Here is a 26,748-nt window from a genome sequence, read left to right on the forward strand (position 1 = left end):
ACATACAGTAAAATAATCTTATCTGGTAACACCAGGATTAGCCAAACTGGCTTGTAGTCTGCGCTATTTTTATGAATACTCAGTAAACATATTTAAGGAATTCCAGGCACAGAGTTACTGCAAGATGGGGGGGCAGGGAGCTGATTTTAACCACCTTCTTTCACCTCCTGAAACAGTGCTGTACCTTCCAATATGAAAGACTGAATACTAGATAGCTAATGCTTCTGCTTGTTTGAAGCCCCTTATGCTTCTACAGACAAGAAACAAGGCATTTCTTGTGCTACCTAACTTGCAATGTTAGAAGAAATAGAGAAGAATCCATTTGCATCAGCTTCAATCAACTCCATATTATCTCTTTTTTAGGGGTAGTTTGCCAGCCCAACAAAAGGAAAACAAGTCTGAAGTGTCACTTGTCAAATATTATTCACAAGAGCCTGAAGTTACAAAAGGCTTACACTCACCCATACAGCTAGAAGCTAAGCATATGAGGAAAAAAAAAAAAAACCCAACTCATGAAAATCCAACTTGATTCATCCTAATTAGCAATATTACAGAGGAACCTATGAAAACATTCACATTTCCTAGGGCTAGATTTAAAGCCCACAGACATCAGCTATATTTTCTAGTAAATGAAGAATGAAATTAATCAATATAAATGCAAAACTTGAATATTATACATATTAAATATTTTATTTTTTAAGATTTTAAGGCATAGTTTTGAATATGTTTGTGTAACACTATCCTTTATATGTATAATATACTACATCGTAAAATAACACCTGTAGTAAAGATGCTGATCAACTAAGATATATATATGAACACTGCACAAATTCCCTCCACTACCAGTAAATTACAAAACTATTATAATAAATGATTTCTTCTTTGACGAGGCTACAAACTTCTGCTTTCTAAAAATAAAAACAGTTCATTAAAAAAAATGAAATAGTATGGATCCTACAAATGCAAATATACAATTTTTATATAAGGGGCAACTAACGTACCAGATTCCTGCATTAGCAGTGCTGAGTTGAATAATGCCAGTTTGTGTGTAGGGTTGAGTTCTAGTGCTCTGTTGAAATTCTTCAGGGCTTCTGTTGGATCTTTCAGTTCAATGTAAACAATTGCCAAGTTGTACCACAGGTCTGCGTTGGTTCTGTCTAGTTCCAGAGCTCTGAGATAAGCTTCCTTAGCTTTCAGAGGTTTGTTCATTTTTAAAAGTAATTCTCCCCTGTGAAGATTCAGATTTAACCTTTATTCATAATAATACAAAAATAACTGATGTTTTTTCAAAAAGCCTGACTTCCTACAGACAGTAAATGTGAGATAACAGTGTTGGTTTTTTTTTTTTTTTTGCTTGTTTTAAACATAAAAAAATACAGGACCCTCTTTACAAACCATGTGTCCCAGGTTCAGCAGTAGCAGTCATTTTTCCCGTTCTTAGTAGCTGGTGCAGTGCTGTGGTTTTGACTTTCAGCCGGGGAACAGTGCTGGTAACACCGATGGTTTTAGTTGTTGCTAAGTAATATTTACTCTGACCAAGGATTTTCTGAGTCTCATGCTCTGCCAGGGAGAAGGGGAAGCCAAGAGGAAGCAGAGACACGACATCTGACCCAAACTAGCCAAAGAGGTATTCCATACCACAGCACATCATGCCCAGTTATATAAACTGAGGGCAGTTACCTGGAAGGGCTACTTCGCTGCTCGGGTTGGGCTGGGTATTGGTCGGTGGGTGGTGAGCAGTTGTATTCTCTTCCTTGTTATTTCCCTTATCATTATTATTATTGGTGGCAGCAGTAGTGGCTTGTGTTATACCTTAGTTAGTGGACTGCTCTTATTTCAGACTGTGGCAGTTACATTCTTTTGATTCTCCTCCCCATCCCACCAGGAGCCGGGGGAGGAATGGAGGGGCGGGGGGGAGCTGGGGCGCGGGGAGTGAGAGAGCGGCTGCGTGGTTCTGAGTTACGGGGTGGGTTTAAACCACGATGCCATTCCCAAAGCTTTCAGCTCTCAGATGTTTGTATACAACAACTGCATTTGCAGGACAAAAACCAAATGAGTTCCTTATATTGGTTCTGTAATTACACTGCAACAGCTATAGTGCACGCATCTTTGCATCTCCCTAAATCCCAGTGTGAATCACAACTAACAAAGCAGTGAACAGAACCCTCAATACCCACAGCCACATTACTCTTATCTATTTAGCTGACATTTATGTGCTGTTTAGTTGCATTTTCTGGATCACATTTAACACAGAAGGACAGAGAACGCTCCATGATTCAGACTAACCAAAGCTGTTTAGTTCAAAACTAAACTAAGGGATTAGAAATTCAGGTTTGAGATTCATAAAGAAATCTAGTGGAAGCATCTTGCTACACTATCTTTGAATACACAGCCTATGTGGAAACACACTAGTTGAAGGCAGAATTTAAAAGAGCAGAGCTTGTAATGAGTAATTGACTACTGCCCCAAATCTTTATCTTTTCCTTTGGAAATTAACAATTCCAGCAGCTAATTCAACTATAAGAACTAAATACTGTGCATAGCACTGCGAATACATAAATGTTTATTCAAGAATGTGTATCTCTAAAATTATAAAAGATACCTGCTGATGTAGGCCTGCTTGAAATCTGGCCTCATACTAATTGCTTGTCGATATAATTGATCTGCTTCTTCAAGGCGAGATTCATTTGCTCGAATTAAGTTTGCAAGATTGATATAAACATTCAGATGGTTAGGAGCAACTCTTGCTGCATACTTTTTACCTGGAATAATCTGTCAAAAAGAATGTACGTATCAAACACAGAGGAGTAAAAATATGAAAGACAATCAGTATAAATCTCCTCTTCACTCTGCCAAACCTGTTTTAGGGTATCATTGGATATTAGTATACAGGCTTTTACTGATTACAAATAGTAATTCTTCTCCCGGAAAATCATACCAGAATATAATAGAATCATAGAATCACAGAATAGTTAGGGTTGGAAAGGCCCTTAAGATCATCTAGTTCCAACCACCTTACACTAAACCATGTCACTCAAGCTCTGTCCAGCCCGGCCTTGAACACCGCCAGGGAGGGAGCATCCACAACTTCCCAGGGCAACCCATTCCAGCGCCTCACCACCCTTACAGTAAAGAGCTTCCTCCTTATATCCAATCTAAACTTCCCCTGTTTAAGTTTGAATGCATTACCCTTTATCCTACCACTACTGGCCCTAATGAAGAGTCCCAGAGTCCCTCCCCAGCATCCTTATAGGCTCCCTTCCGACACTGGAAGGCTTCTACGAGGTCTCCACGGAGCCTTCTCTTCTCCAGGCTGAACAGCCCCAACTTTCTCAGCCTGTCTTCAGTCAGGGACTGGAGCACTTATGTCCTCAATTTCAGAAAAAACAAACCAAAAACCACAACAACACAGCAGTATAAAAGTAACCTAAAATAGTTTTAACAAAGAAGTCCCAAGTTAGCATTCCTTAGCAATTATAATTGTATAAAACCTACTCTTTTAACAGATAGGTTTTCAAAAAACTTAGCAACTTACAAGTATACAGCAACACAGAGCTTCAGGAAAAAAAAAATAAAAAAGTATCATGCATATATATATATATATATATATATAGGCTAGAAAGAGTTTCTTCCTGTGGTGGTAGGTAAAATAAAGTTATTAATTACCTGTGGCATCAGTGATTTAGCAATCATATATGATTCTTCAGCTTCTTTAGTTTTGTTTAAGTTTTTGTAAGTTCTTCCTACATTCATGTGGGCACCAATATCATCTTAATAAAGAAAAGAATGACATTTCAAATAATTCCACGCACTGAGTATCATGAAAACAAATACATATGCCTTCACAGTAGAATGAGTTACAGGCATTGCATAAAGACTACCACCACCAAAACAACCAATTCTATATTCTTTTTAATCTTAATTATGAAGCAAATTAACCATGAACCAAAAATGGATTATAAAGTTACTTGGAAATGGTAAAATCTTTCAGGTCTTACTTCCATGTATCTATCTCTATTCTCTTGCTATAGTAGAGGCATGTTAATTGAAGGGTTTTTATTAGGCTTCTAAAAGGAAAAAGGAAAGATTGTGTAGTACAACCTAGAACTTCTTTTGCAACAAGATGTAAAATAGAGTAAATGTGCACCTTGATACTATCTAGATTTTTAACATTTTTATTCACCTCTTTATTTTTAACAAGAAGATTAAAAAATTATGTTTCATAAGAAATTACAGTTTAACTCAAAAAGAGTGTCATCTAAATTGTTATTTGGACATAAGTAAACCAACAGTTTTAAATGGAGATTCCTTCCATCTTGTCATAGATGGAAACTTTTCTGAAGGACTTAAGTTTATTTCCAAAAACTACGGATCAATTAACTTAATGTATGATGCTGCTTGATGATCAGCTAGAGAAAAAAAGAGCACTGAGAAGATTTTAAGTAAGCTAAGAACACACCTAAGAGTGTAGAGACGCTATTCAATGGCAACTAGTCAAGGCTTTTACCTGGCTGCACTTGTGTAGCTTGTATGAAGAATTGCAGTGCTCTTTCAAAGTTCTTTTCATTTTCTAATGCATGCCCCACATTGTTCCATAGTTTTGCATTGTTCTTATTTACCTAAAACCACAAAAAAGATACCAATGAATAAGGTATTAAACTGAAATTACATAACAACTGATTTTCTTTTAACTATGCCTTAAAGATGCAAAAATGACAGAACAGGAAATGACAGATTTCATCAAGCTGCTATATGCAAACAATAAGAAAACACCGCATACAGAATGATTACATTGAATTTGTTGCTCAACATCCATTATAGTTATTTGTCCTTAGAGACACCAAAAGTTTTCAAATACATTATAATTGTTATGGGATGTTGTATAAGCTATCCTATCATGCCATATGCACATTGAAGAAATTATTTTATGAAAACTTTTTTAGATTTTTGTACTGAAACATATCATGCTTTCATCCAGATAAGAGAATATATTCAATTGATTTAACACAAGAAAAAACTATCAATCATCTATTTTGTGCACATGAAGCCCTATGTGAGCATTGCACTATTTTTAAAGCATACCCAAAAGGAAATAATTAATGTTAATACTGCCTATGTAGAAATAAAAGTGGACAAATAAGCATCATTTCTCTCCATTTTTATCATGCATTACTGCAGCTTTTTGAGAATAACAGCAACACAAAATTTCCTTTATCCTTTTAAAATGGAATACAGTACCTTTAAAGCTGACATAAACAATGTGTACTCTGACTCCCAATCCCAGTTTCTGTGCAGTGTTTTTAAGGCATGAGTGAACAGTACAGCAGCCAGACAAACCCAAGATATTTTTCTTAGCACACTATTAAACGGAACAAACAAAGGTTTATAAGAACACAGACAATTCTAATTTATGCTAGCATAAGTATCTCATATGCTAGGAGGCAAAAGAACTGAAAAACATATTTGTGAATGGCACATTCCAAAATCTGAAAGGAAATAATGTAATTTTCAAGTGAATTTTGGTGTTTACCTGTTTTGTTGTTATCACTATGTAATTCACTTAATTAAATCCAAAACGTAATCCACATAATACAATGTAAGCAAAAAATATACAAAAATTATACTAATGTTAGAGCTTATCTGTAATTTAAGGTAATGAACATGACCATGATGTCAAATAGCGAGGGTCTTCAAAACACTGTAAAAATGTTAAAAAATAAAAAAAGCAACTAAAGTATCATTCCATCCTTTTGTTTCACATCAGACAATTCCAAGCAGATTCTTTACTGCACGTATCACCAATCTTTCCCACACTACAGAACATATCTTAACAGACAGGTCTGCTGTGGAGACTACCAAGTCTAAAGTAAGTAAACCTAGTGCTATTGCACTAATTAAATAGGAAAAAGTTTTAGTCTCTTTGCAGCAATTTTTTAAGCTGCAAATTGGGGCAGAAGTCACTCTTAGTGACAAGCCTGTCACATCTTTTAGATTTCATGCAGTTTATTTTTTTGGAGTTTAAACTTAACTGATTTTAACCACAACAGATATAAAACATACACTTTAACATGCTGGTCATTTGGCCTCTGTTTTTTCATAGTTAAAGTGGAACTCATTCTAAAACACTCAGAAGCTTTCCTACAATTATGTGATTTTGGTTTTAAAAATCTCATTCTTGAGCAGACATACTGCTGTTCACCATTGCCAGCTATTTCTTACATTGACTTATGCATCAGCTGTTCATACTGCTATGTAATTCACAGGGGTTTGCTAACACTGAAAGGGCTTTTTTTCCCCTCCATTTTTAAGATACACAAATTGCTGTGGAGACTGAAGAGTACAGTGCTTGGGTTTTAAAAGGTTTGTTTTTTTTTTTTAAAGCAAAAAAAAAGAAAAAAAAAAGGCAGAACAGCATAATTAAGAGTGAAATTCTAAAACATAAACAAAGCGACCAGTGGGAATGGGCATACACAGATATCTATACCCCACCAGTCTTATGAGAAAGTTTTTTCTTTCCACATATTTCTAAAGCAAGAAACCTTCTCTGTCTCATAAGACCACTTAGACTGCTGATTCCCAAAATTTTTGTAGCAAAAAATGCTGCTGCCTGCTTTTTCTCCCCAGTCACCTCCTCCTAGTTCCTTGTTTTCTTTCACATCACTTCTATTTTCACTGCCTTGCAGTGGGATTTGGGTTAATACTTTCTCCTCACTCCCAATAAAAGTTCTTTGCTTATTGTTACAATTTTTAATATAAGTTACACATTCTAAATATTTTTGGTGCAGGCTGAAGCTTTTAAAATACATATATATACACATGTTTATATGATATATATAAAACATATATATATGTATATGTACATACATGTATGCATGTATATATATATGTATATATATTTTAAATAAACACTATAATATCCTCCAAATAATCCACTGGTCTCATAAGAACTTCCTTGTTGACATTTGTTCACGTGAGTGCCAAATGGTTTCTTAGTCATTACTCTTTGTTCACTAAGAATTTGAAACGGAATATAACATAATAAACTCATATTGGTAAAAACTCTACTGGGAAAGCTTGTTAGAAATACAGTTATCTTATATGAAATTGAGAGATGAGTTAAACCAGTCATAGGTAGCATTATCTTACCTTTTATTTGATAATTTCTTCCATCCGTGTGCTACTAAAATGCAGAATCCCATGCTAGGAACATACAACACTCGTTCTGCTACCACAAATCCAACAGGAAAAAAGAGGTTTGATGCAGGAATGAAAGGCAGCACTATTAAGCACAGTGCCTAGAAAAGAAATGCAAATGAATTAGTAATCAAAATTAGGCAGTGACAAACTGTACCCAAGAAACCAATTATGCAGCAATTAAAAAAAAAAATCCCAGAAAAGGACATTAATATCTGTTTTACATTGATGGCAAATTTTAACCTGCAAATTACACTCTTCCTTACTTAAGGCCTAGACATGTGAAGAGAGCAGCTGTATGACAAAACACTAGGATCAAAAGATCAAATTCAAAACTATGTTCTAATAGGAGATCCACATACAAAAACATTACAGTCTGAACCTTGGACATTATCTTTCATAACAATTAAAAATTTACCAGTTCATATGATGTACAAAGCAGTCATTTTTTTAATATAATAAAGTCCATTTTCAGTTTCTGTAAAAAATGTCAAGAAATGAAATGACAAAAATCTGAATCATCACTGAATAAACATCAGTGTTTAGACAGTGCAGTAAGGCCATCCTGAAATACTTAAAATGACAATGAAATTAAGAACCGGGTAATTGCAGCTTTCAGGTTGGTGACAGATACCATAACAAAAAGTGTATTAAGAGGGAAATGCATCTACTGCAAAGGAATTAGACATGAACACTTGCCTTAAGGCCTGGGCGACTGTTACACAGCAGCTTTACAATCTCTGGTACCAGAAAAGACTTTAATTATTTCAAAGTATCTGGCCTTTAAGTTACAAAAAACATAATCCCTAGAGGAATGAAATGTTTCTTTGAAGAAAGAAAGAATAATTTTCTACAAATTTTAAATACAACTGATGGTCACCTTATTTCTAGATTTAAAGGCAACTGTAATTGCTTTTTCTCTGCTAATACAGTTAACATCCAGTCTGAAACTCAGTCTAGGATTTCATATCTAAAAAATGCAACACTGATTTAAAATTTCAGGTAAGGTTTTAGCTCATACTTCAAAGGGCCAAAAACATGGGCATGGATCATCAACATGGCTCAGCTGATCCACAGCAATTCATTAAGTTACAACTTTTGCATCTCCCAGTAAAGCGTACATCCTCTAAAACTGTACTGGGGGAGAACAGTGGTATTTCCACTGGCACCAGAAAGCAGGAGAAAGAATCTCTTCCGTCTTGTCCCTCGAGCCATACAACACTAAATCCATATCCACATCAGGAAATACAGAAAGACAAGTTCAGCCATATTTGCAACCTCCCTCCTCTTGCATCTTGGATCCCTCTCTTTTGCATTTTTTTCTGCAAAGTCCAAATAAACACCTTTAATTCTGCAGCAGGTCTAAAGTTGTTGGTACCTTTTCTGATCTCACAAACAAAAGTAACTTGAGACTTTTCCTTTAGCTCAGGCTCCAGCATTGACAACTCAGGGTCTTACAGAGCTAATGGAAGAGCTAGAGATATTTAATACCAGAAGCTCTTTACAAAGTCCTTTGCTACTCCTTTAGAGTGACGGTAATTGCGAAATATCAAACAGTGCAGTCAATCATGGTACCAACTGTGATAAAGCCACCATTATACTAATACCATGTGGCATCTATATGGATAGCACACAGAATTCCTATCTGCCAGGGTAGTAGTATGTTTTGACCAGCACAGATTCAGGCTTTTTTTTTGGCAGAACTAAGAACCAAGGTGGAAAATTTTTTTTAAAAACTAGTAATACAACACAGTTATTTGGAACTTTGCCATAATCTGTGCAAATTGGCATGACTAAATAAAGATTCACCTTCTTCACTTGAAAGATGATATTATGATTTCTCTAGGAAGCGAGACAGAGAAGCAAAGAAATTGTTCTCTCCCTCTCTCTCCCTTGCCAGACTATCCAGTCTACGCCAGGACATTAACAACTTACTAGAAGTCAGAAATAGGCTTTGGCCTACGGTGTTGGTCCATGTCATAATATAAAAAATTAACTGTTGTGTACTAAATATTGCATTCTCATTTCACAAAAAAATTAGCTTCTGGGCACTTAGATATTATGTCTGAAAAGAACTGGCATCATTCAGAAGGTTATATAAGCAACACAGGTATATATTAAAGAAAAACAACTTTCATTAAACAAGGATTATACTGTCTTAAGTGACACTGAAGATCTCGTGCTGGAGTGAATCATCTCAGACCTTTCCTATAAAGAAAACCTTGGTGCAATCAAAGCAAAGTATAAAGTTACCGTCCTCAAACAAAAACCAACTGACAACAAACAATACACGCTCGCAATGACATTAACCCTTTCCTCTTCTGTCCTTTACTGGGTATGAAGTAAACAGAAATGTAGGGAAACAAAGAGCCTTAAAGTTCAACAGCTGTCCTACAAAAAAATAGTTAACCACTCCCCACACACATTTATACTATCAGTGCACTGGAGAGAAACTGTTTCAGCTTATGTAATAAGGGAAATTAAACTACTCCCTTACATTTTTAAGTGCTGTAAAACTGTAACTTTTTTATCCAGGTATGACACCTTGCACATTTATTATATCAATGAGGAAGCTAAGTTTCTTTTCTTCATACAAAGTTTCCAAATTTGAGACAAGAGGCTTCATAAGCAATACCACAGATCATTTTCACAGATTTTCTAGTGAAACAAATTGGCTTGCTCCAGTGACAAGACAAGAAAAAAATGTATCAGTCAGAGTTATAGCGTTAGCTTTCTCTGAGGTGAATCAAAGTTTGTCGGCTGATCCTTAGTCTTCAATTTTCCACAGATATTGCCACCCATCTCAAAATTTTCTGGCTGAGTTACATATTTAAAAAGTAAATAATTTCTAAAGCAGACTAAGATCTATGCATGCAGGTTTGTTGCACACATAATTGTACCACTGATTTAATACAAACCAGGATTTGAAAACTTGCAATGGAAACATTAAAAAGATGACTGGCTTTGGATGAAAAAAATACTAGCTCATTTGCTCCTTTCCATTTCCTCCACAATATTCTTTCCTGTTAATCCATTTCAGTTTTAAGGTCATATGATACTGAAAAACAGGAACCAATCTTACAGGTTAACAAAACTAGCTTTTCCTTAGAATATGGAAAAGGCTACAGAAGAGTGCCTTTGTTATAAGAAAAACAACAAAACAGGAAAAATATATTCCTAAATGCCAAAATATGTCCTTTTCTTTTACACCCATGAGAAAGAAAATCAAGTCACTTGCTACACATGCAACATGAGTACTGACATTTAAATAAGGTAGACAGTTTGCAGGATGGAAATGCATTCTGATCCTTAAAACATATTTAAATTCTATTAAAAAACCCCATTTGCTAGTTGAGTTCTGAATACCTAAGAAAGGCTGCAATACAGTTTGAAAATACGTAACAAGGGTCATCCCTCTGCCCAGAAGGAGATGCATGTAGTAACTCCAGGTCAAAGCAGATTAGACATGTGACCAAACAACCTAAGCTATTTACAGCCTTAAAAAAAAAAAAAAAAAAAAAAAGGACAAAACCAGTGCATCATTCATACCATCAATACAGTCTTGGAGGAATCCCCAGGATATCGTAGACTGAAGACAAGCAAAGATCCCAGAAAGCAAAAGAATGTAAGAGTGGCAACATTTCTAACATCTAACAAAGACTCTACGAGAGGTATAGTTCCCATTGTCCAGTCACAGCATAATTCTGAGGGGTTGAGAAGAAGCCAAGCATTTACAGGGAGGAGGTAGTTGAAAGTCAGCTGTCTTGCTGGTGATGGACTAACAGCAGCTGGATTATCAAACCTGAAGCAAAAGAGAAAAGAGAAATGAAAGAAAAGGTATAGTCTTGATTCACTTTGTGCTCAGAAACCAGCAAATTTTAGACACATAACTAGAGCTACCACTCACAGACATGTACAATATCCTAATCTTTCTGCATTTATCAGATGTGCAACTTGGGAACCATGCACGATGATTCATCTCAGCATGGGACAGAACCTCCTCTCAGTTTAAGAAACTAGTCTGGGATATAACCAACATAAGTCTGAAGAAACAGAATAATTTACACCTAAAGTTGGGTTCAGTGGTCCTTGTTCATTTTTTTTTTAGTTTGCATCATTTTCCAGGGAAAATATTAGATTCTTGCATTTCTACATTGCTCACACACTTTTAAGATAAATTAAGGTTCATAGCCCACACAAAATATTGTAGTAATAAGGCATTTAATTTCTCAACTACTAAGACAAACTAACAACCGTAGAATTTTTAAAAATTAATATCTGCTCAGGTGCCTCAAGATTGTGGACGTGCTTGTCAACAGGTACTGAAGTACACCATTTATCAATTAAAAAAAAAAAATATTTTACCGTCACTGCTTACCAATATTAACATAAGTTAATAAACACTTAAGTTGATGAATTTCTGGCCATCTCATTCACACCTCATTAAGTCACAGGTTATTTATTAGTGTCTGTGAATAAGAGACACTTTACCTTGTGAACACCGGAAGTTGAGATTGGATAACCTGGACTCTGACAACTACAAGCAGCAGTGTACTGAACATTAGGACTATGAGCTTCAATAGCGTTTGGAGCATAGAGAAAGGAATACTGCCCTTCCCTCGAAGAATCTGTACAGCTGTGTCCAACAACACTGGCAAGGTGTACTGCAAAGGAAAAAGGTTTATAATCAGATAGTAATCCCTTAGATAAATATGAGCTACCTAGTATTTTCTTTTTTCCTTGGTTTTCTCTAAATGCCTGATCCTAATAGTTACTTAACTCAGCTTAGAGATTTCATGACAACCCCCAAAAAGAAGTCCACCATTCTAATGAAAGTAACTCTACTCAAGTATTCTTGCTAACACTATCACAGCTGAACTATGCATGGCCAGATTAAAAAAAAAAATACCACCTTCACAGACTTCAAGAAATCAATCTGACTGTGAAACAAATTTTGAAGAATAAAAAAAAAAAAAAAAAAAATCACTATTTTTAGAATTATAAGCCCCTCTGAAAACCTGTCCTATAAATGAAATTTTTTAGTAATGGTAGAAATTCTATGCACTTCCTGATTAGCCCTAGATTTCTATTTTATGTCTCTATTGCAGTAAACCATCTCTCTCTGCCTCATGAACATTATGATCATGCACAGCTACCCACTACATACCCTAATTTCTTCCCTGCACCTCTTTCCTTATTTTTTTATGTCTTGTGCTGGGGATAATTTATTGCTTCAGATACACTGGTTGGCTGAACTACAGATACTGACAGGTTTTTGACAACTGGTCAAACCCTTAGCTCATGGTATACCTGTACCCTCAGAAGAAGCCTCAGTTTGGATTTAATCTTTGCTACTCAGCTGACTTATAAAAACTTGTTAAACTTTCAAGAAAATGAGGATCAGATCAAAAGGTACCAAAAGAAAAGAAGAGTAGATTGATGCATATGGACACATACTCGTGATTTCCTTAGAAATGCAGTTTGAAAAAAATATGCTTATTAGTAGACTTGCAAAGGCAGTAGTTACAAACACATGTATTTCTGTAAGCACATAAAAATATGATTTGGGTATTTTGACCAAGACAGACAACCTTTCAGCTTTTACTGGTGCAGTTTTTGCAAAATATTCCTTCAAGTAATTAAGGAATAGTAAACTATAAAAATCTCTTAGAATACACAATCATGTATTTTTAAATTGCACATTGTTTGACTGTTAAAAAGCCAAGAATTATTTAATTGCAGGAGCTCCTTGTTTCTCTAAACAAAAGTTACTATTCGCTCAAAGACATATCAATGCTCAAGATGAAACCAATCAGATTAGAAATGGAATTTAAATGTATTCTTAGAACAACAAATTTCGTAAGAATATTACTCATTAAAATAAGACTATTCCAAAATGCCTGGTTATTCATTAGAATGTGATGAAATGGCATTTGTATATAATATGCTATTTTTTACTACAGGAATTAAAACTGAATAGTCCCCACCTTTATGTACCTCAGACTTGATAAACCAGACTGTTATATAGTAGTCTTTGCAAACCTCAGTCAACTAAAACCTTTGGTTTCTATTGAGACATATCAAATCTTCATTGAGTATATTTGGTAAGCATGTAAAAGACAACTTAGAAGTCACTGTGTTCGCTCTCCATGAACTACATATGTTAAACATCAACTAAGTAAAAAAAAAAAAAAAAAAAAATCTGAAATATGTAACAGAACTATAGGGTTAGCCTGAACTGACAAATACCAGCGCTGAAATATGACTCTTCAGCATACTTAATATCTCATTACAGAATTCCTGAGAAGAAATCCAATTTATTTTTCAACAGCTTACCCCTTGAGCAATAAATACTTCATAGACACAGCATATCCCTACCACCGTTATTCCTTGTTCTTTACACAGTGTTGCAACAGCTACTAGAAACACAGTCACTGCAATTGGAGACCACACTGCAAATAAAGAAGACATTGAAAATGTTCCATCTTACAAAAAACCCAGACACTTAATAAAGTAAATTAAGCTAAAATGCAAAGACTTTGGTTCTTCACATTTGAACATGCTATTCCTGTAAACTTATTCAATATGACATTGGTTATTAAAGGGAAGATTATCAGGTTTTCTCTCAAGAAAATAATATACATGTATCAATTTTAAAGCTGCCTCCTGTAAATTGAAAGGACTAAATGAAAGCCAAAAGACTAGGAAAACAAAAAAAAAAAAATCCAATCTTTCCTAATTCACCAGAGTACTTTTTCAAATTTTATGTTTTATAGGCAGTCATGAATTTTTACAAAATCATTTTGACTTTGGACAAGAGGCAAGCCTCATACATCTCCACATACTTGTGACCATCTGAGGCATTTCAGCATATTTCAACTCACCTGTATTAACAGAAGTGAGTGCAAGAGCCCCCTACACTAGGTGTAAAACAACTAAAGAAGTGCTTAAGTCTTATGGGAGGGAAAAAAAAAAAGGCAATTTATAATGAAAACTACTATTAAATGGGGATCTTGGGGCTGAAGATATTTTGTACACACTTGCAGAATAACCAATACATCCATATTACCATTTTAAGAGCTCTCTTATCAGTGATACAGAAATGAAGTTACATATATATTTGTCAATCATTTACCTATGGTATTATCTGGCCCTTTAGATTTTGTATATGACAAAAATGCAGCTAGAAAAAAGATAGATGACAAAAGCTCTGCTCTGCCCACAACTCCAGTAACCTGAAAAAGAAAAAAAACCAAGATTATTACCCTTATAACTATTCTACTAGTAGAATAGCACGTGACTGATACACTATCAGGATACGCATAAACAGGATCTGTAAACCAAGCAATAAAGGCAATGAAGAGTAAGGCTGCTTTCAGATCAATCAGTACTGAATTCAAGAACAGGATGACACAGGTGACTAGTGGCCACCTATGGCTGATGTGCCCCTAAGTATCACATTAGCGAGACAACTGAGAAATGGTGTACTTACTCTTATCTTTAGTAACACCAGACACAAATAGCATTCGAGGTGGAATTTGGGCATGATAACCACCTCTTTCTTCGTAATACTTGGAAGAAACCAGGTTTCGTGAATAGGAGATTTAAGTGGAGCCTGAGAAGGACGGATGTATGCATATATCCTGCTGACAATGGCACACAGAAACTGTAATTGTTACTTTTGTTCATATCTTTTCCAACTGACCGAACAGATTTAAATCTGAAAGATGCATTCCTTTTACTGCTGCTATGGTAACTCTTAGGTGAGCAGACAACAGTTATGACTAAATTGATGGCAAACTTTGTGCAATGGAGTTAAGGAATGAGTCGGGCTTTCTTAGGCTTTATTACAGGTCTCGCAGTTTTTGAAATGGTAATTGGGTTGGCAATAGTAATGAGAGGAATGGATTTTATGAAAATTTGGAGAAGTATTAAAATCCATAGGGCAGAAGGTTATTATGTAATTCCCAAGGAAATACAGATTAATTTCCATTTCAGGAGCTGTATTCCAAAAATGCTAAGGTGCAATCAACAAGCAGAGATCAAAGACAGGTAACTATGTTAATGGTTACTGTAGTTACCGTTGTGCTGACCATAATACCATTTAGGACTGCCTTCTTCATTTGTCCTATTCTGTAATGTTTCTGATTGCACTCAATTTTTTACAAGTAATATGGCTGAAAAATGGCATGCTATCCCAAAGTAGACTGTCATATTTATCTAGAGAAACCTCTTACCTCACCATTTAATGATGATGATGCTGAAAACTTACTTTCATCCATCTGGACCCAACTAAGTTTTTATTGCTAGCTACATCCTTGGTTAAGCACAACTGATCCAGCACAGCATAACAAGAGAAAGCAACTCAATATCCAAGGTCACAGTGTAAAGAAAAATATTCAAATCTGAATGTGAAATCATGCTCTGGTGCTTCCATTGGGAGTAGCATACATTTACCAAAGGACTCAATGAATAATGCACAGACAAAGCATGTTTCATAACTGACAGGGCATCAAAGTTTGTGTTAACATTTTGGATAGCATACAAGTGTTTGTTTCCAAAATGTCTTAAGCTGTTTCGACGATTTCTAGTCTGGACCAAAAAATATAGGAGAACTTTGTAGATCAACTGAAAGAGATCATTAGGAATGCAAGTGTGCTGGTGTGGCTCCAGTCTCTTCCCAGCAAAGAAAGATTCTATTTCTGGATCCAAAGGTGACGCATGAGTGAAAATTTCGGCATTCACAAGGTTAGTTGACATCCTGTAGCTGTAAAGGTGATCAACATGCCTCTGGCCAAAACAGTAGCAAAGTAGCTAGAAAGACTGAACTGGAATTCTAAAGACAAGGATAAATGAAACTATGATGCTGTTGTTCAATGCATTTCTTCAAAGATTCTTCCTCAGAAAATGATGTGCTACCACTGGAAGGAACCAGCTTCTCTCTGAAGTCAAGCAGAAAATTATTTCTCTTTATCCTGCTTTGCTAACTTATCCAGGAAAAAAAACATATCATAAGATAGGCAATATGGATTGCATCTGCTGTTTCAAACTCTTGTGCAGAGGATTAATAAGTAGGAAACTAATTTGAAAGAATTCAAATCAGATACATTCCTATTATAAAAGATACATATATCACATAATAGAAAAAACTGGGAATGAGACCTGCTTTGGAGTTTTCACTAAAACCTGAGTAAGTTAGTTGGCAGTCAAGTCTCCAGTTCATTATGACCTCTTCTTTTCCATGTATGGAAACTTCTGGTGGTCTTGCCTTTATACATATAAACAACTCTCAACTAAAAATTCTTTCTTTGTTGGATGTTAGGCAGAATTCTCAATGCAAACACATGAAAGGATAAAATGCACTATTTCTCAAAACCAGAAAGCTTAAATTGAAAATGGCAGGGGGAGGAGAATGAACCCCCCTAACTGATTTTTCACTTAAGTATAAAAGCAGGAGAATGCAATTGCAATTGCACCTCAATCTCAGAGTTTCTTAAGTACAACATCAAGTTCTAGCAATCTTAAAGTGCCCTCATGTGGTTAATATGACAAATTACATGCTTATTACCAAATTGCTTCATAACTGTACTCCATAACTTTGTAATACCTTATCTCAAACAATTTAATTACACAATGTTTTGTAGGATTTGTATGACACTTTTTGCTAACCCTATTGCAAAGTACGAAATGTGACTGTGTTACTGTTATCTCATAGAGAATCTGACTGTTCAAGCATAAGAAATCATCATATTTTAAATGAAAGTGATAAAATTACACAGTATAATCCAAACCATGAACCATTACTTTAAGTCAGTAGCAACTTGGTAATGCTCCTGTAAACATACTATCACATTTACTACAAAAGGTAAAGCCAAACTTTTAAATTTAAAGCATGTTTTTTCAAAGAAACAGAAAACCAAATGAAATTAACAAATTATTTTTTAACCCACATTTTACCCAAGATTTTATGGGGGTTTGTGCTTTCAAGCACAAAAGCAAGCAAAAAATTTTAGCTGTTTAACTTCTGCATTTTTAAACATGCACCTAACTTCTTCTAGCAAGGACATGTTAGTAGCTCAAATAGCAGCCAATTGTAAACTCCATGAACTTATTTCCTATAAAGATTTTCTCAAAACTCACAGATGCAGGCTACTGAATTGCTACTAGCAGGGATTTGTGTCTTTAGAGAACAAGAAAGAGATGCAAACTCTTTACCCTAACAAATCAGAAAAAAATAAAAACCCAACATAAGGTAACAGCAAACCCCCCTCATTTTCTCAAATGGCATCCCACACAACCCAAAAAAACCAACCCAAAACAAAACAAAATCCACCACAAAAAAAAAAAAAAAAAGGATAACACCTCCAAAGAAGCAAAAGGTTTTCTGAAAATCAGCTAATACTACAAGAAATAAAAAAGAAACTAAGAAAGGTTTTGCAACACCTGTGAAAAGCCAATAAGCCAAAATATATGTGAAAAGCCAATATATATGAAAGCCAATCTAAGTGGTGCAGAAATAACAGCAGAGAATTCCACAGATCTGCTTTATCAGTGTTTCTGAAGGAAACAAATCTAATGAATGGTGATCACAAGACTCCATTTACTCCACAACCTTGCAAGCCTGGTTGAACATTAAAAGGTATATAATCAGACAGCTTGAATAAATAATGCTTCTCATAGCAGTGAAAAAAACCTCATTCAGGATCAAAAGAAAGGTAAATATGAGAAGTGAGAAATGTATTCCTCATTCTTATATCAGATATGTTGAAAAACTTGAAGGTTCAAACAGAATGGTCCTAAGCTGGATGTAGCATAGCAACAACAACCCTAGGAAAAGGTCTGCTGAGATTGATATATTGACATAAAAGACAATGAACAGAAATGACTTGGTAATTAGCTGGAGGCAAGTGCTTAGCACTTCTGGAAATGAATGAAGTGGTATTCATAGTATTTGCAAAATATGGTACTGGATGAATCATCACAGAATACAAATATCCATGTAAGCTACAGTAGCCATCATCATAAAAGGCAATGTTCATAGCAGAGACCTAAGTTATTTAATAACTAAATTAATGTTTCTTTAATTATTTTTAGTAGCTGCATGCAATATCACACAATGAATTTGTCACCTTCACCACTCATTGAAAAGGGCAGAGTTAAGCACAAGTAAAACCATACGCTTTTTGGAGTTATAATTTATGAACAGACACAAAATCCCATGAAATTTAAGGTTACTTAATACAGCTTGAACAAATTAAGCACATCACAGCTATACCTACCGCTTCAGTATGTATTGGGTGCACTGCAAAGAGCAAGGATGCAACTATGCTGCTCTTGTTATCCAGAAAAAGCTTACAGACCTTGAGGAAGACTACACAAACCACCACATGAAAGACCAGATTTAGGAAGTGGTAAGAAACTGCATTTAACTCGCTGAACAAGTAGTTTAAACGAAACGTAAGAACTGTAAGGGGACGGTAAGATTTATGACTTCTCTCCTGAAAGAAAATAAATAAATCAATCAGTCACCACCAACTCCCACACAGGGAAGCAAATTGCACATACAGAAAGACAAAAACATGGATAGAAAAAAGTATTTTAAAAGCCATGAATGATCAAATTAATCCGAGTTCATTTAGTTAAAATTACCCTGACTTTCTGTTGGTTTGTCAGTGCAAAATCAACACTGAGATGGCCTTCTCTCCCTCCATGTGGTTAGAGTTTTTTGGAGTAAAAACATGTTGAAAAATACTGCTTGAAATTTTGCTGGGGGGAGTTTAGGAACCCACTTACTCTCAATGACTGCAGGACTAGATGCCATTTGAAAAAGTCTGGAAGCTTTCACTAGAGGGTTGTATGAAAATTATGAATTAAAGTCTATTTATAGAGTGGGCAATTAGTATTTCACAAAGAACTAACCCTGTACATTATGAACATAAGAAAAGAGAAGATTACAAAGTGGAATGCGTAGGCAAAAATGACCTATGACTATCAGCGAATTTTTGTTCATTTGCAATGGCACCATGCGTAGCCTTCTAAACTATATGTAATACTTTAGCCACTGCCACTTAACAATGTTTATCAACAACTTTAACACCAATGCAGCTTTTCAAATAAAAACATAGCCACTCTAGATAGGCTACAAACTAAGCCCTATGAATTCACATAAACATACTTCCTCAAAAAAAAATGAATAATTCAATACCCATTCTCTAACTTATAGCTTTGTTGTTTAAGAGTGTTATCTTTTCTCCCATACTGCAATTAGAAATAAATACCCTCCTTGTATGTCAACGTCTAGCTATTGCAGGAAGAAAAGTGAAAATGGTCAGGGTTGCCCAATTTCAATACTGAAATTAGATAACATACAGCATCTTGAATCATGATATATTACTTAAATTTTCTTACAAGTTCTTTTATTGAACAGAGGGAAAGAATATAAGTGACATCTGTTCCTGATCTTGTAGTACAAAACACTAACAGCACCACATTTAATCAGAAACAAACTATTCTGTTAAAACCATGTTAGGAAAAAGTGCAAAAACTCATTGCAAGGCTTTTTTTCTTTTCCTAAATGCCTCTGTTTCACAAACCATTTACCTCAGACATTGGAGTGCCCCAGAAGTCATTCTGAAACAGATTTTTTAATGGAGTAGAAGGATGCAAATCTTTATTGTCCAAAATTGCTGAAACATCATCAAAAACAAAGCCACAAAAGAGACTGTTCCAGTAGCAGGCTGCCACCACACCAACTATTAGTGCTGCTTCCTTCAGGCTTACATCAGCCATCTTCTCTAAAAGTTTTCATGGACAAAAGCTGAAATACATGGACAGCAACTTGACTAATGTTACTGATTAAAAACTAAACTTGACAAAGTCAAAAAGACATACAATGTTTTAGAAATTAACAACACTACGTAGCTAAAAATCAGTAAAATAGAAAGCTTTTCACTAGTCTTTTCCATCTTACACAATTTATTGTCTAAAAGACATACTCTCATTAGGTAAGACTCACCCCTAAAAAGCCCTCACACAAGCTGGATGCACTGCTACCTTTCATGGTTTACTAAGAAAAGAAGATTGATGATAAACTGTGATGTAGTTTCTAGCAGACAGCAGTTCAAATGAATGCTGAAAACTAGAGAATTATGAAAACTAAGTTCCCTAGAGCCCTGAGTAATTGAACATACTGACACAGAATACTACATCATCAAAAAGGAAGGCAGTGCATTAATTATTCGTGTTGTTTAGGTTTAAAAGCATTTCATAAAATATTTCCAAAGCAGTTAAAAAACAAAAAAAACCCCCCAAATTTCAAACATTCTGAAGAACAAATAGGAACCTTTAAGAACTGCATAAATACAGGTGTTCAAGAACAGGTAAAGAAGGACATAAAAAAAAGTTGAACTTACCATTGAAGCTCACACTTTGCTCATTTGCATTCCTCATAGAAGTTCATGAAAAAGTCATTTTTTCTCAACTCTGCCAACTGCTCCGATGTCATTAAATGCTTATAAGAGTCCTGTCTCAAGAAACAGCAAGCAAAAAAGACATTACAAATTAACTTTTATTTTCTCTCATCTTGCATAAACTTCCTAAGGTCTAGAAATTATAAACAGCAGTTTTAGGTTTATTTAAATAGTAATACATGGGTGACCTAATCAAAAGGTGAAATTACTATGCATTAGGTTGGTTGAAAACACTGTTCTGCCTTGGAAAAATAAGAAGGTAACTACAGGTCAAAGGCATTCTTTTTGACCCATGGTTGACACAGTCTGGATTACTGCCAATTGTTGGGACCAAATTGGTGAAAATCTACAAATAGCCAAACACTGACTTAGTTTTGAGAAAAAGGAGAGATGACTGAAAAAAATATATACAGCCTCTTCCCCAAAACTAGAGAGGGCTAACATCCCTAAGGACAGAGAACAGCTTATATTAGCTGGATAATATGGATCCATAAATATATAAACACACTAGCCTTATGTCCATCACGGTTCACACATCAAAGCTGATGAGTGATTTGGGTTCTATATTATTATATGCCATATTATTTGGATTATGAAATGCTAGTGATATTTTTTTTCCTTTGGTTTGTTGATGTTTTGGGTTTTTTTACCTGTGTTCATATTTAAGTATACTATTCTCTAAAAACAGCCCACAGAAAAATCTCACCCACACATGTAATTCCAGAAGTGATTTGCAGCCTGGGCTGCAGCTGAAAGCACAACAATCACCTATGACAACTAGTGGTAAAGGAGCAGTGGTACAGGAAGGAATACATGTGCAACAAGATGCAGGTGCAGTTAAACTAAAAACCAGGACAAAGATCATTTAAAAGGAATCAAATCAATCCAATCGGTGTTATTCACATATTGTCAGTGAAGGTTGTGGGTTTTTTTCTTTTGTAGTATCTGGAGCACTGGTAACTGGTGTTACTTGAATCAATAAAAAGCCTTTTTTAATTAAAGAGAGAGAGAAAACATTGTTAAATGTTAAAGGAGGAGGCTATGTCGTTTTGCCAGGCCGGATCAAAGTACTTTAAGCCAAGATTAAGTTAGAACATATTTATGATCTTTGTGTCAGCCAGAGAAATCTTATTTGAAAAAAAAAAAAAAAAGAAAACAAAGCTTACTGCAGGAACATATGAAAAGCCAGCCCATTTCTGAATTTCAACCCACCAAAGCTTTTAAGTTCTCCCCACCCCCCCAGAGCATAAGGAGAAGAAACTGCTAGAAAAAGAGTTTGAAAATCCTTGTTTGCAACAGTGTGTAGAACAGTGAGCGCTTCCTACTCCCTCAACTTCACTAGTTCTACTGAATAGCAGTCACATCTGAAAAGGACGTACAGCAAATATGTAATGATTTTCCAACATATAAGCTACATTTCTTAAATACTGCGCTCCAAAACTTAATGGGACAAGATAATATTGCTACACAGAAGCAACCATAAGGTTTATTTAAATTTACCCTTCAAGAAAGCGCCTTGCTAGGTGAGTGGGTTTGGGTGACTTGAGACTTCTTTATTAACAATATAAATTTATTGCATTGGTTCAAGTAGTAAGCCCTTGCAGACACTGCTTTGTGTATCAAAGAGTAACTCGAGGTAATTCTTCAGCAGCAACCCTATTTCAGGAACAGCTGCTGATCCCCAACTAGAAAAAAAAAAAAGATAGATTCCTAAATATAGCCTCCTATCAAAAAGAAAGGCCTAACCAACCTTAATTGCTAGCTCCTCAACTACTTTTTGTATGTTTTTACTTCTCTTTTCCCTAAATAGAAAGTATGTCAAGACAGCTGCCTTAATTATCCCTTAACCACAAGCAATTCTGATGCTTTTCATGAGCCCTTTTAGTTCTGAATTTCTAGAACTTCTTCCACCCACAACTCTTTTTATACCACCATTGACTAAGGTTTTACTTAACAGAGCTGCATTTACCTACATGCCACCTGTAGGGAATATATGGTTTATATTTGAATGAAAGGGAACTCTTAGACCAAAAGAAATGAGTATTTTAAGCTACATCCAAAGTCAGGATTAAGTGGCTAGCCCACCACCAGGGAAACCTGTTTGAGAACTCCAGAAGAAATTCACCTTTAACATCACTTTTTTAATCTGCAACTCACTTTCTCCTTTCCAAACACATTTCAATCATAGATACGACTGCAAATACATGGCTATAATTTGATCTTTCAAGCCAAGTATCCAAGCCACAGACACTCCAAGACAATATTGAACAGCTTATTAAGTTTGCTGTGAGGAACATAAGCAACAAAACTCATTGTTCTGGTTTTGGCAGCAAGCCACACAACACACTGCTTGAACTGTGCCATGCTTGGTAATCGCCAAAGCATCACAGTATATCTCTCAAATTTTTATTGTGTGCAAAAGCACTAGGTCTTGGTAACAGATGGGCAAAATGGAGATCTGGAAGAGCCCCCATTTTCCAGCAATCTGTTTCCAGGACAAGTGTAAAGAGAAAAAACAGGAAATGCAAGGCCATGTGCAATCTGTAAAACACAAAAAAAAAAAAAAAAAAAAAAAAAAAAAATCACACAAAAGCAGAGATACTACTTCTGACTTGCAATCTGGTAGTCTAAGGTCTTATTTTCCTGAAATATACTGTAAATATACAAAAAGTTAGGGAAGTCACTTTTTCCACCTGGTCTGATTACAGGGTAGTTTAACGCTCATGCTGAATTAAAGCATAAATATGGAAAAGATGTTTTTACTGTCCTTTACATTAAGCATAACAAGGCAGATTTTGAGGAGGCTCACCATCAGAACTACTACTTCCTATCTGCTACTACAGCTCAGTTCACCACCGAACTCCAAGCTTCAAACCTGGAGTGATCATCAACGTGTTAAGAATGCAAGACTAAAACAGAGGGAGGCTTATAAAAGCTTATCTGTACTTGGTAAACTAGGCAAAATGTTTTATGTCTGCCATTAACCTCAGTGGAGAACAGCAATTGCTATTTGGCAGCCAACACTATTCACACCAGATAATCTGTTATCAGTTTGATATTGGAAAGAAAGAGGCCGTATGAGGATTATGCAACGCTGAGAACCTCATCAATCAAAGATGTGCAAGAGGCTGCTGAAGCCTTGGCTACGGCTGGGCTACTTGAGTGGATATTCCCCTTCTTGCCCAACAGACATGCTGACATCTGCTATCAACCCAAGTATGGTCTTGCAAGTGCCAGTACTTCACTGCTCCCAGTGATTGGTGTTTTGATAGATACCAGTAAAATGCTGCCTAACAACTTGTTTGTTAACACAGCCTTGCTGTGATGGGAAACCACATCACTGACTGCTCCAATGCATGTAAACAGATTGACTGTCCCTCAAGTTATTTTTTTTTTCCATCATGCCTACCTGCTACTTTCACAGATTGCCCATCAGATACCTTAACCGGCTGTATGACTGCCAGTCTGTGGTCTATGGGACAGCCGCAGAGCTCCCTTTGACTGGCTGAAATCAGGAGAGATACATACTTTATTACCAAGATTTCTGTTGGATGTTTTAATTTACAACAGTATCTGACCATGCCATGAAAAATATACGTCTGAAAACAATAAACAGCAACATAAACCCTGTGAGACAGAAACTGCATGATCATGACAGCTAACTGTGGAAAACAGCTGTTTTTCTGTGCAAAACACCTGATTGTTAGTCTGATTTTCTCAAGTTGTCTGGCACAGAAGTCTGCATTTTGCACTGTAGTGCTCTCATGCGTGTACAGAGACATTAAATAGAAAGGACAGACAAGAACCAGAGCTCTCAAGCAGGTTTGGCTTGTAAGGCATGTAGTGTCCTCCAGCTATGGAGAACCCTTTACCAGTTCATCCAGACGAGTTCATTACAGACAAGTACTACATAACAAAAAATTAATTGTTTTTAGGAAAATAGGAAAACAAAATATTTCTCTACAATCACAGTTTATCACCATATATTGCAAAATACAGTAGTCTGCACAAAAAAATGCAACATGAACAAAAAATGCACAATGATGTTCTAAGAGTATCCTCAGCTGGGAGATTTGGGAGTGTGAGAGCCATTTTCTGATCACATGAATTTAGTAAAACTTAGGATGTACTTAGGGAGGAATACAGCTGCAATCCCTAAAGACTCAACAGCAGTTTAGCACTCCATAATTACTTATCATCTAGTAAACGTGCTGTCACCTTCTACCAACAATAGACCCTTGCAAGAGCAAATATATTTGTGTTGATTATAGACACAACTTACTACCTAACTTTAGAAATTTAAACACACATTTGAATCTTCTACTGGGTAATGGCACTTTTAAACCCAGAACTTCATTAATAACAACTTCTGTCCCAATCAATCCTACTTCAAAAAAGAAAAAATATGTTCTATGAGTCACTTTTTTTCTTCTTTAGAGAACAGGACACAGGTAGTGGAAATATTAGAGAATTTGAGAACTGTGGCAATTCTGCTGGGGAAAAAGCACAAACCACCTAAGGATTTCCACAGGACTTCCACAGAAACTGGCAAGAACAAACATGATCATTAAACTTAATCTCAACTGGATGTCAGAATTGCAAAGTTTCAACTTGTTTCAGATTCATATGAAAGCTCTTACTACTCTGAAAATACCCACCATAATTGACATATTGCAGCTTTTGATACAGTCAATACTTTGAAAGTCAGTTCAAGCCGTCAGAAAGTTTTTTAAATTCACTTTATTCACTGCCCATAACAGAACATTAGTTACTACAATTTAAAGATATTTTTTAATCTCATATGCAGAGACTATTTTCATTCACACTTTATTAAATATTCATAGATATTAAAAATACACCTGTCACTTTTCAGTCATATCAAGATGATAGCATTTTCAACTGTAACCAAACTGCAACTATTCTCTGGAGATGACTATGCATCAGTGAAGCAATAGTCTGTAGACTATGGGAAGCATCAGCGAGGCAAGAGTCTGCAACTGGACAGAGTCACTTTGATAACCACAGTGCTTTGCCTGTGCAATATGCAACATAATTATTATGCAAATCTCAAGGAACTTAATTTTGTGTTCTATTAATTAGGCTGCTGGAAATAAAAAAACAGGCAATTTGCATATAGATCAGGCAGCTTCTTGAAAAGCTTTGAAAACAAGCTAATGAGCATTTTATGCACATACCTAATCATAAAATGTGGGCTTTCCATTCTCCTGTTTGGAGCTCTAAAGGCGGTGAAGATACAGATATACACAAATAAGCTTCCAAAAAGAGTTGTACATCTCATTTACTCTGGAGAAATGTACTCTCATAGCCACTGAAGGTCCTGGACTGCTTAAAACATATTTACAGTTCACACAGAAAAACGACAAATTATCAAAGGTGGAAGAAAGGGAAGAACTGACAAAACTACTCCTAGATTTATTTCTAGTTTTAAACAGGTGAGCCCCAAGTTCATTTAAAAGCTGGTGACTGAACTGATGAATATATACAACAGGTTATCAAAGCCTATAGTATAGTCACTTAAAAATGGCATTTTAATTTAGCTTCTGAGGCTTTGCTAATATCCTCATCTGTCTTGCCTATTTGCTACTCTTTCTGCATTTTTGGCTAAAATGAATATTCTTTATGATGATTGGATATGAGTGTTTAATGACAGAAAAAGATCATCATTTTGTTTGTGCTGCTCCTTCCCACATAGCCTTTAGATTTATCTTCTCTTAAAAATGTTGCTCCAAGATACAACTCCAGTATAAAACAATGCAGATGCATAGCTCAAATTTAAATGACTGTGGTGAATTTCACACAGGAGAAAGCAAGAAGTACTTGGGAAGATGGGAGAAGGCAGAATGCAAAACATGCCTGGATTCCCCTTTTCTCTTGCTGAGATACTGGAGCAGAATAAATATAATAAGAAAAGTTTTATTGTGGCAACCTTCCTTTGCAAATACTACAGGATCAAGAGTAATGGGACAAATGTGAAGTACTCTTCATTCCCCAGCAAGGCAATACCTCCCAGCTTTCTCTTCATAGAGTTCTGAAGGATCAACTAGATGAGGAATGGCAGCTCTGA

The 26,748-nt window shown here is 35.6% G+C and overlaps 1 protein-coding gene across 5 annotated transcripts in view; it reads right to left on the bottom strand.

Annotated features, from left to right (window-relative positions):
• Positions 1-26,748, bottom strand: part of TMTC3 (transmembrane O-mannosyltransferase targeting cadherins 3) — a 56,346-nt gene that overhangs the window by 27,152 nt on the left and 2,446 nt on the right. For 3 of the 5 annotated variants that reach the window (XM_080612561.1, XM_080612560.1, XM_080612563.1), the window contains exons 2-14: positions 20,607-20,716; positions 19,795-20,011; positions 18,474-18,692; positions 14,330-14,429; positions 13,531-13,646; positions 11,686-11,858; positions 10,744-10,996; positions 7,147-7,295; positions 5,239-5,359; positions 4,508-4,619; positions 3,667-3,770; positions 2,603-2,772; positions 1,002-1,228 (exon numbers count right to left, since the gene is read on the bottom strand). In XM_080612561.1, the coding sequence (XP_080468687.1) occupies positions 1,002-1,228; positions 2,603-2,772; positions 3,667-3,770; positions 4,508-4,619; positions 5,239-5,359; positions 7,147-7,295; positions 10,744-10,996; positions 11,686-11,858; positions 13,531-13,646; positions 14,330-14,429; positions 18,474-18,692; positions 19,795-19,983 (1,933 nt within the window). In that variant the 5' untranslated portion in view covers positions 19,984-20,011; positions 20,607-20,716. Of the gene's footprint in view, positions 1-1,001; positions 1,229-2,602; positions 2,773-3,666; positions 3,771-4,507; positions 4,620-5,238; positions 5,360-7,146; positions 7,296-10,743; positions 10,997-11,685; positions 11,859-13,530; positions 13,647-14,329; positions 14,430-18,473; positions 18,693-19,794; positions 20,012-20,606; positions 20,717-25,858; positions 25,999-26,748 lie in introns of those variants that run through there. The other 2 variants (XM_080612562.1, XM_080612564.1) reach the window with 2 other exon arrangements.

This window comes from Psittacula echo (genome assembly GCF_963264785.1).
Source record: "Psittacula echo genome assembly, chromosome: 1".
Classification (NCBI taxonomy): Eukaryota; Metazoa; Chordata; class Aves; order Psittaciformes; family Psittacidae; genus Psittacula; species Psittacula echo.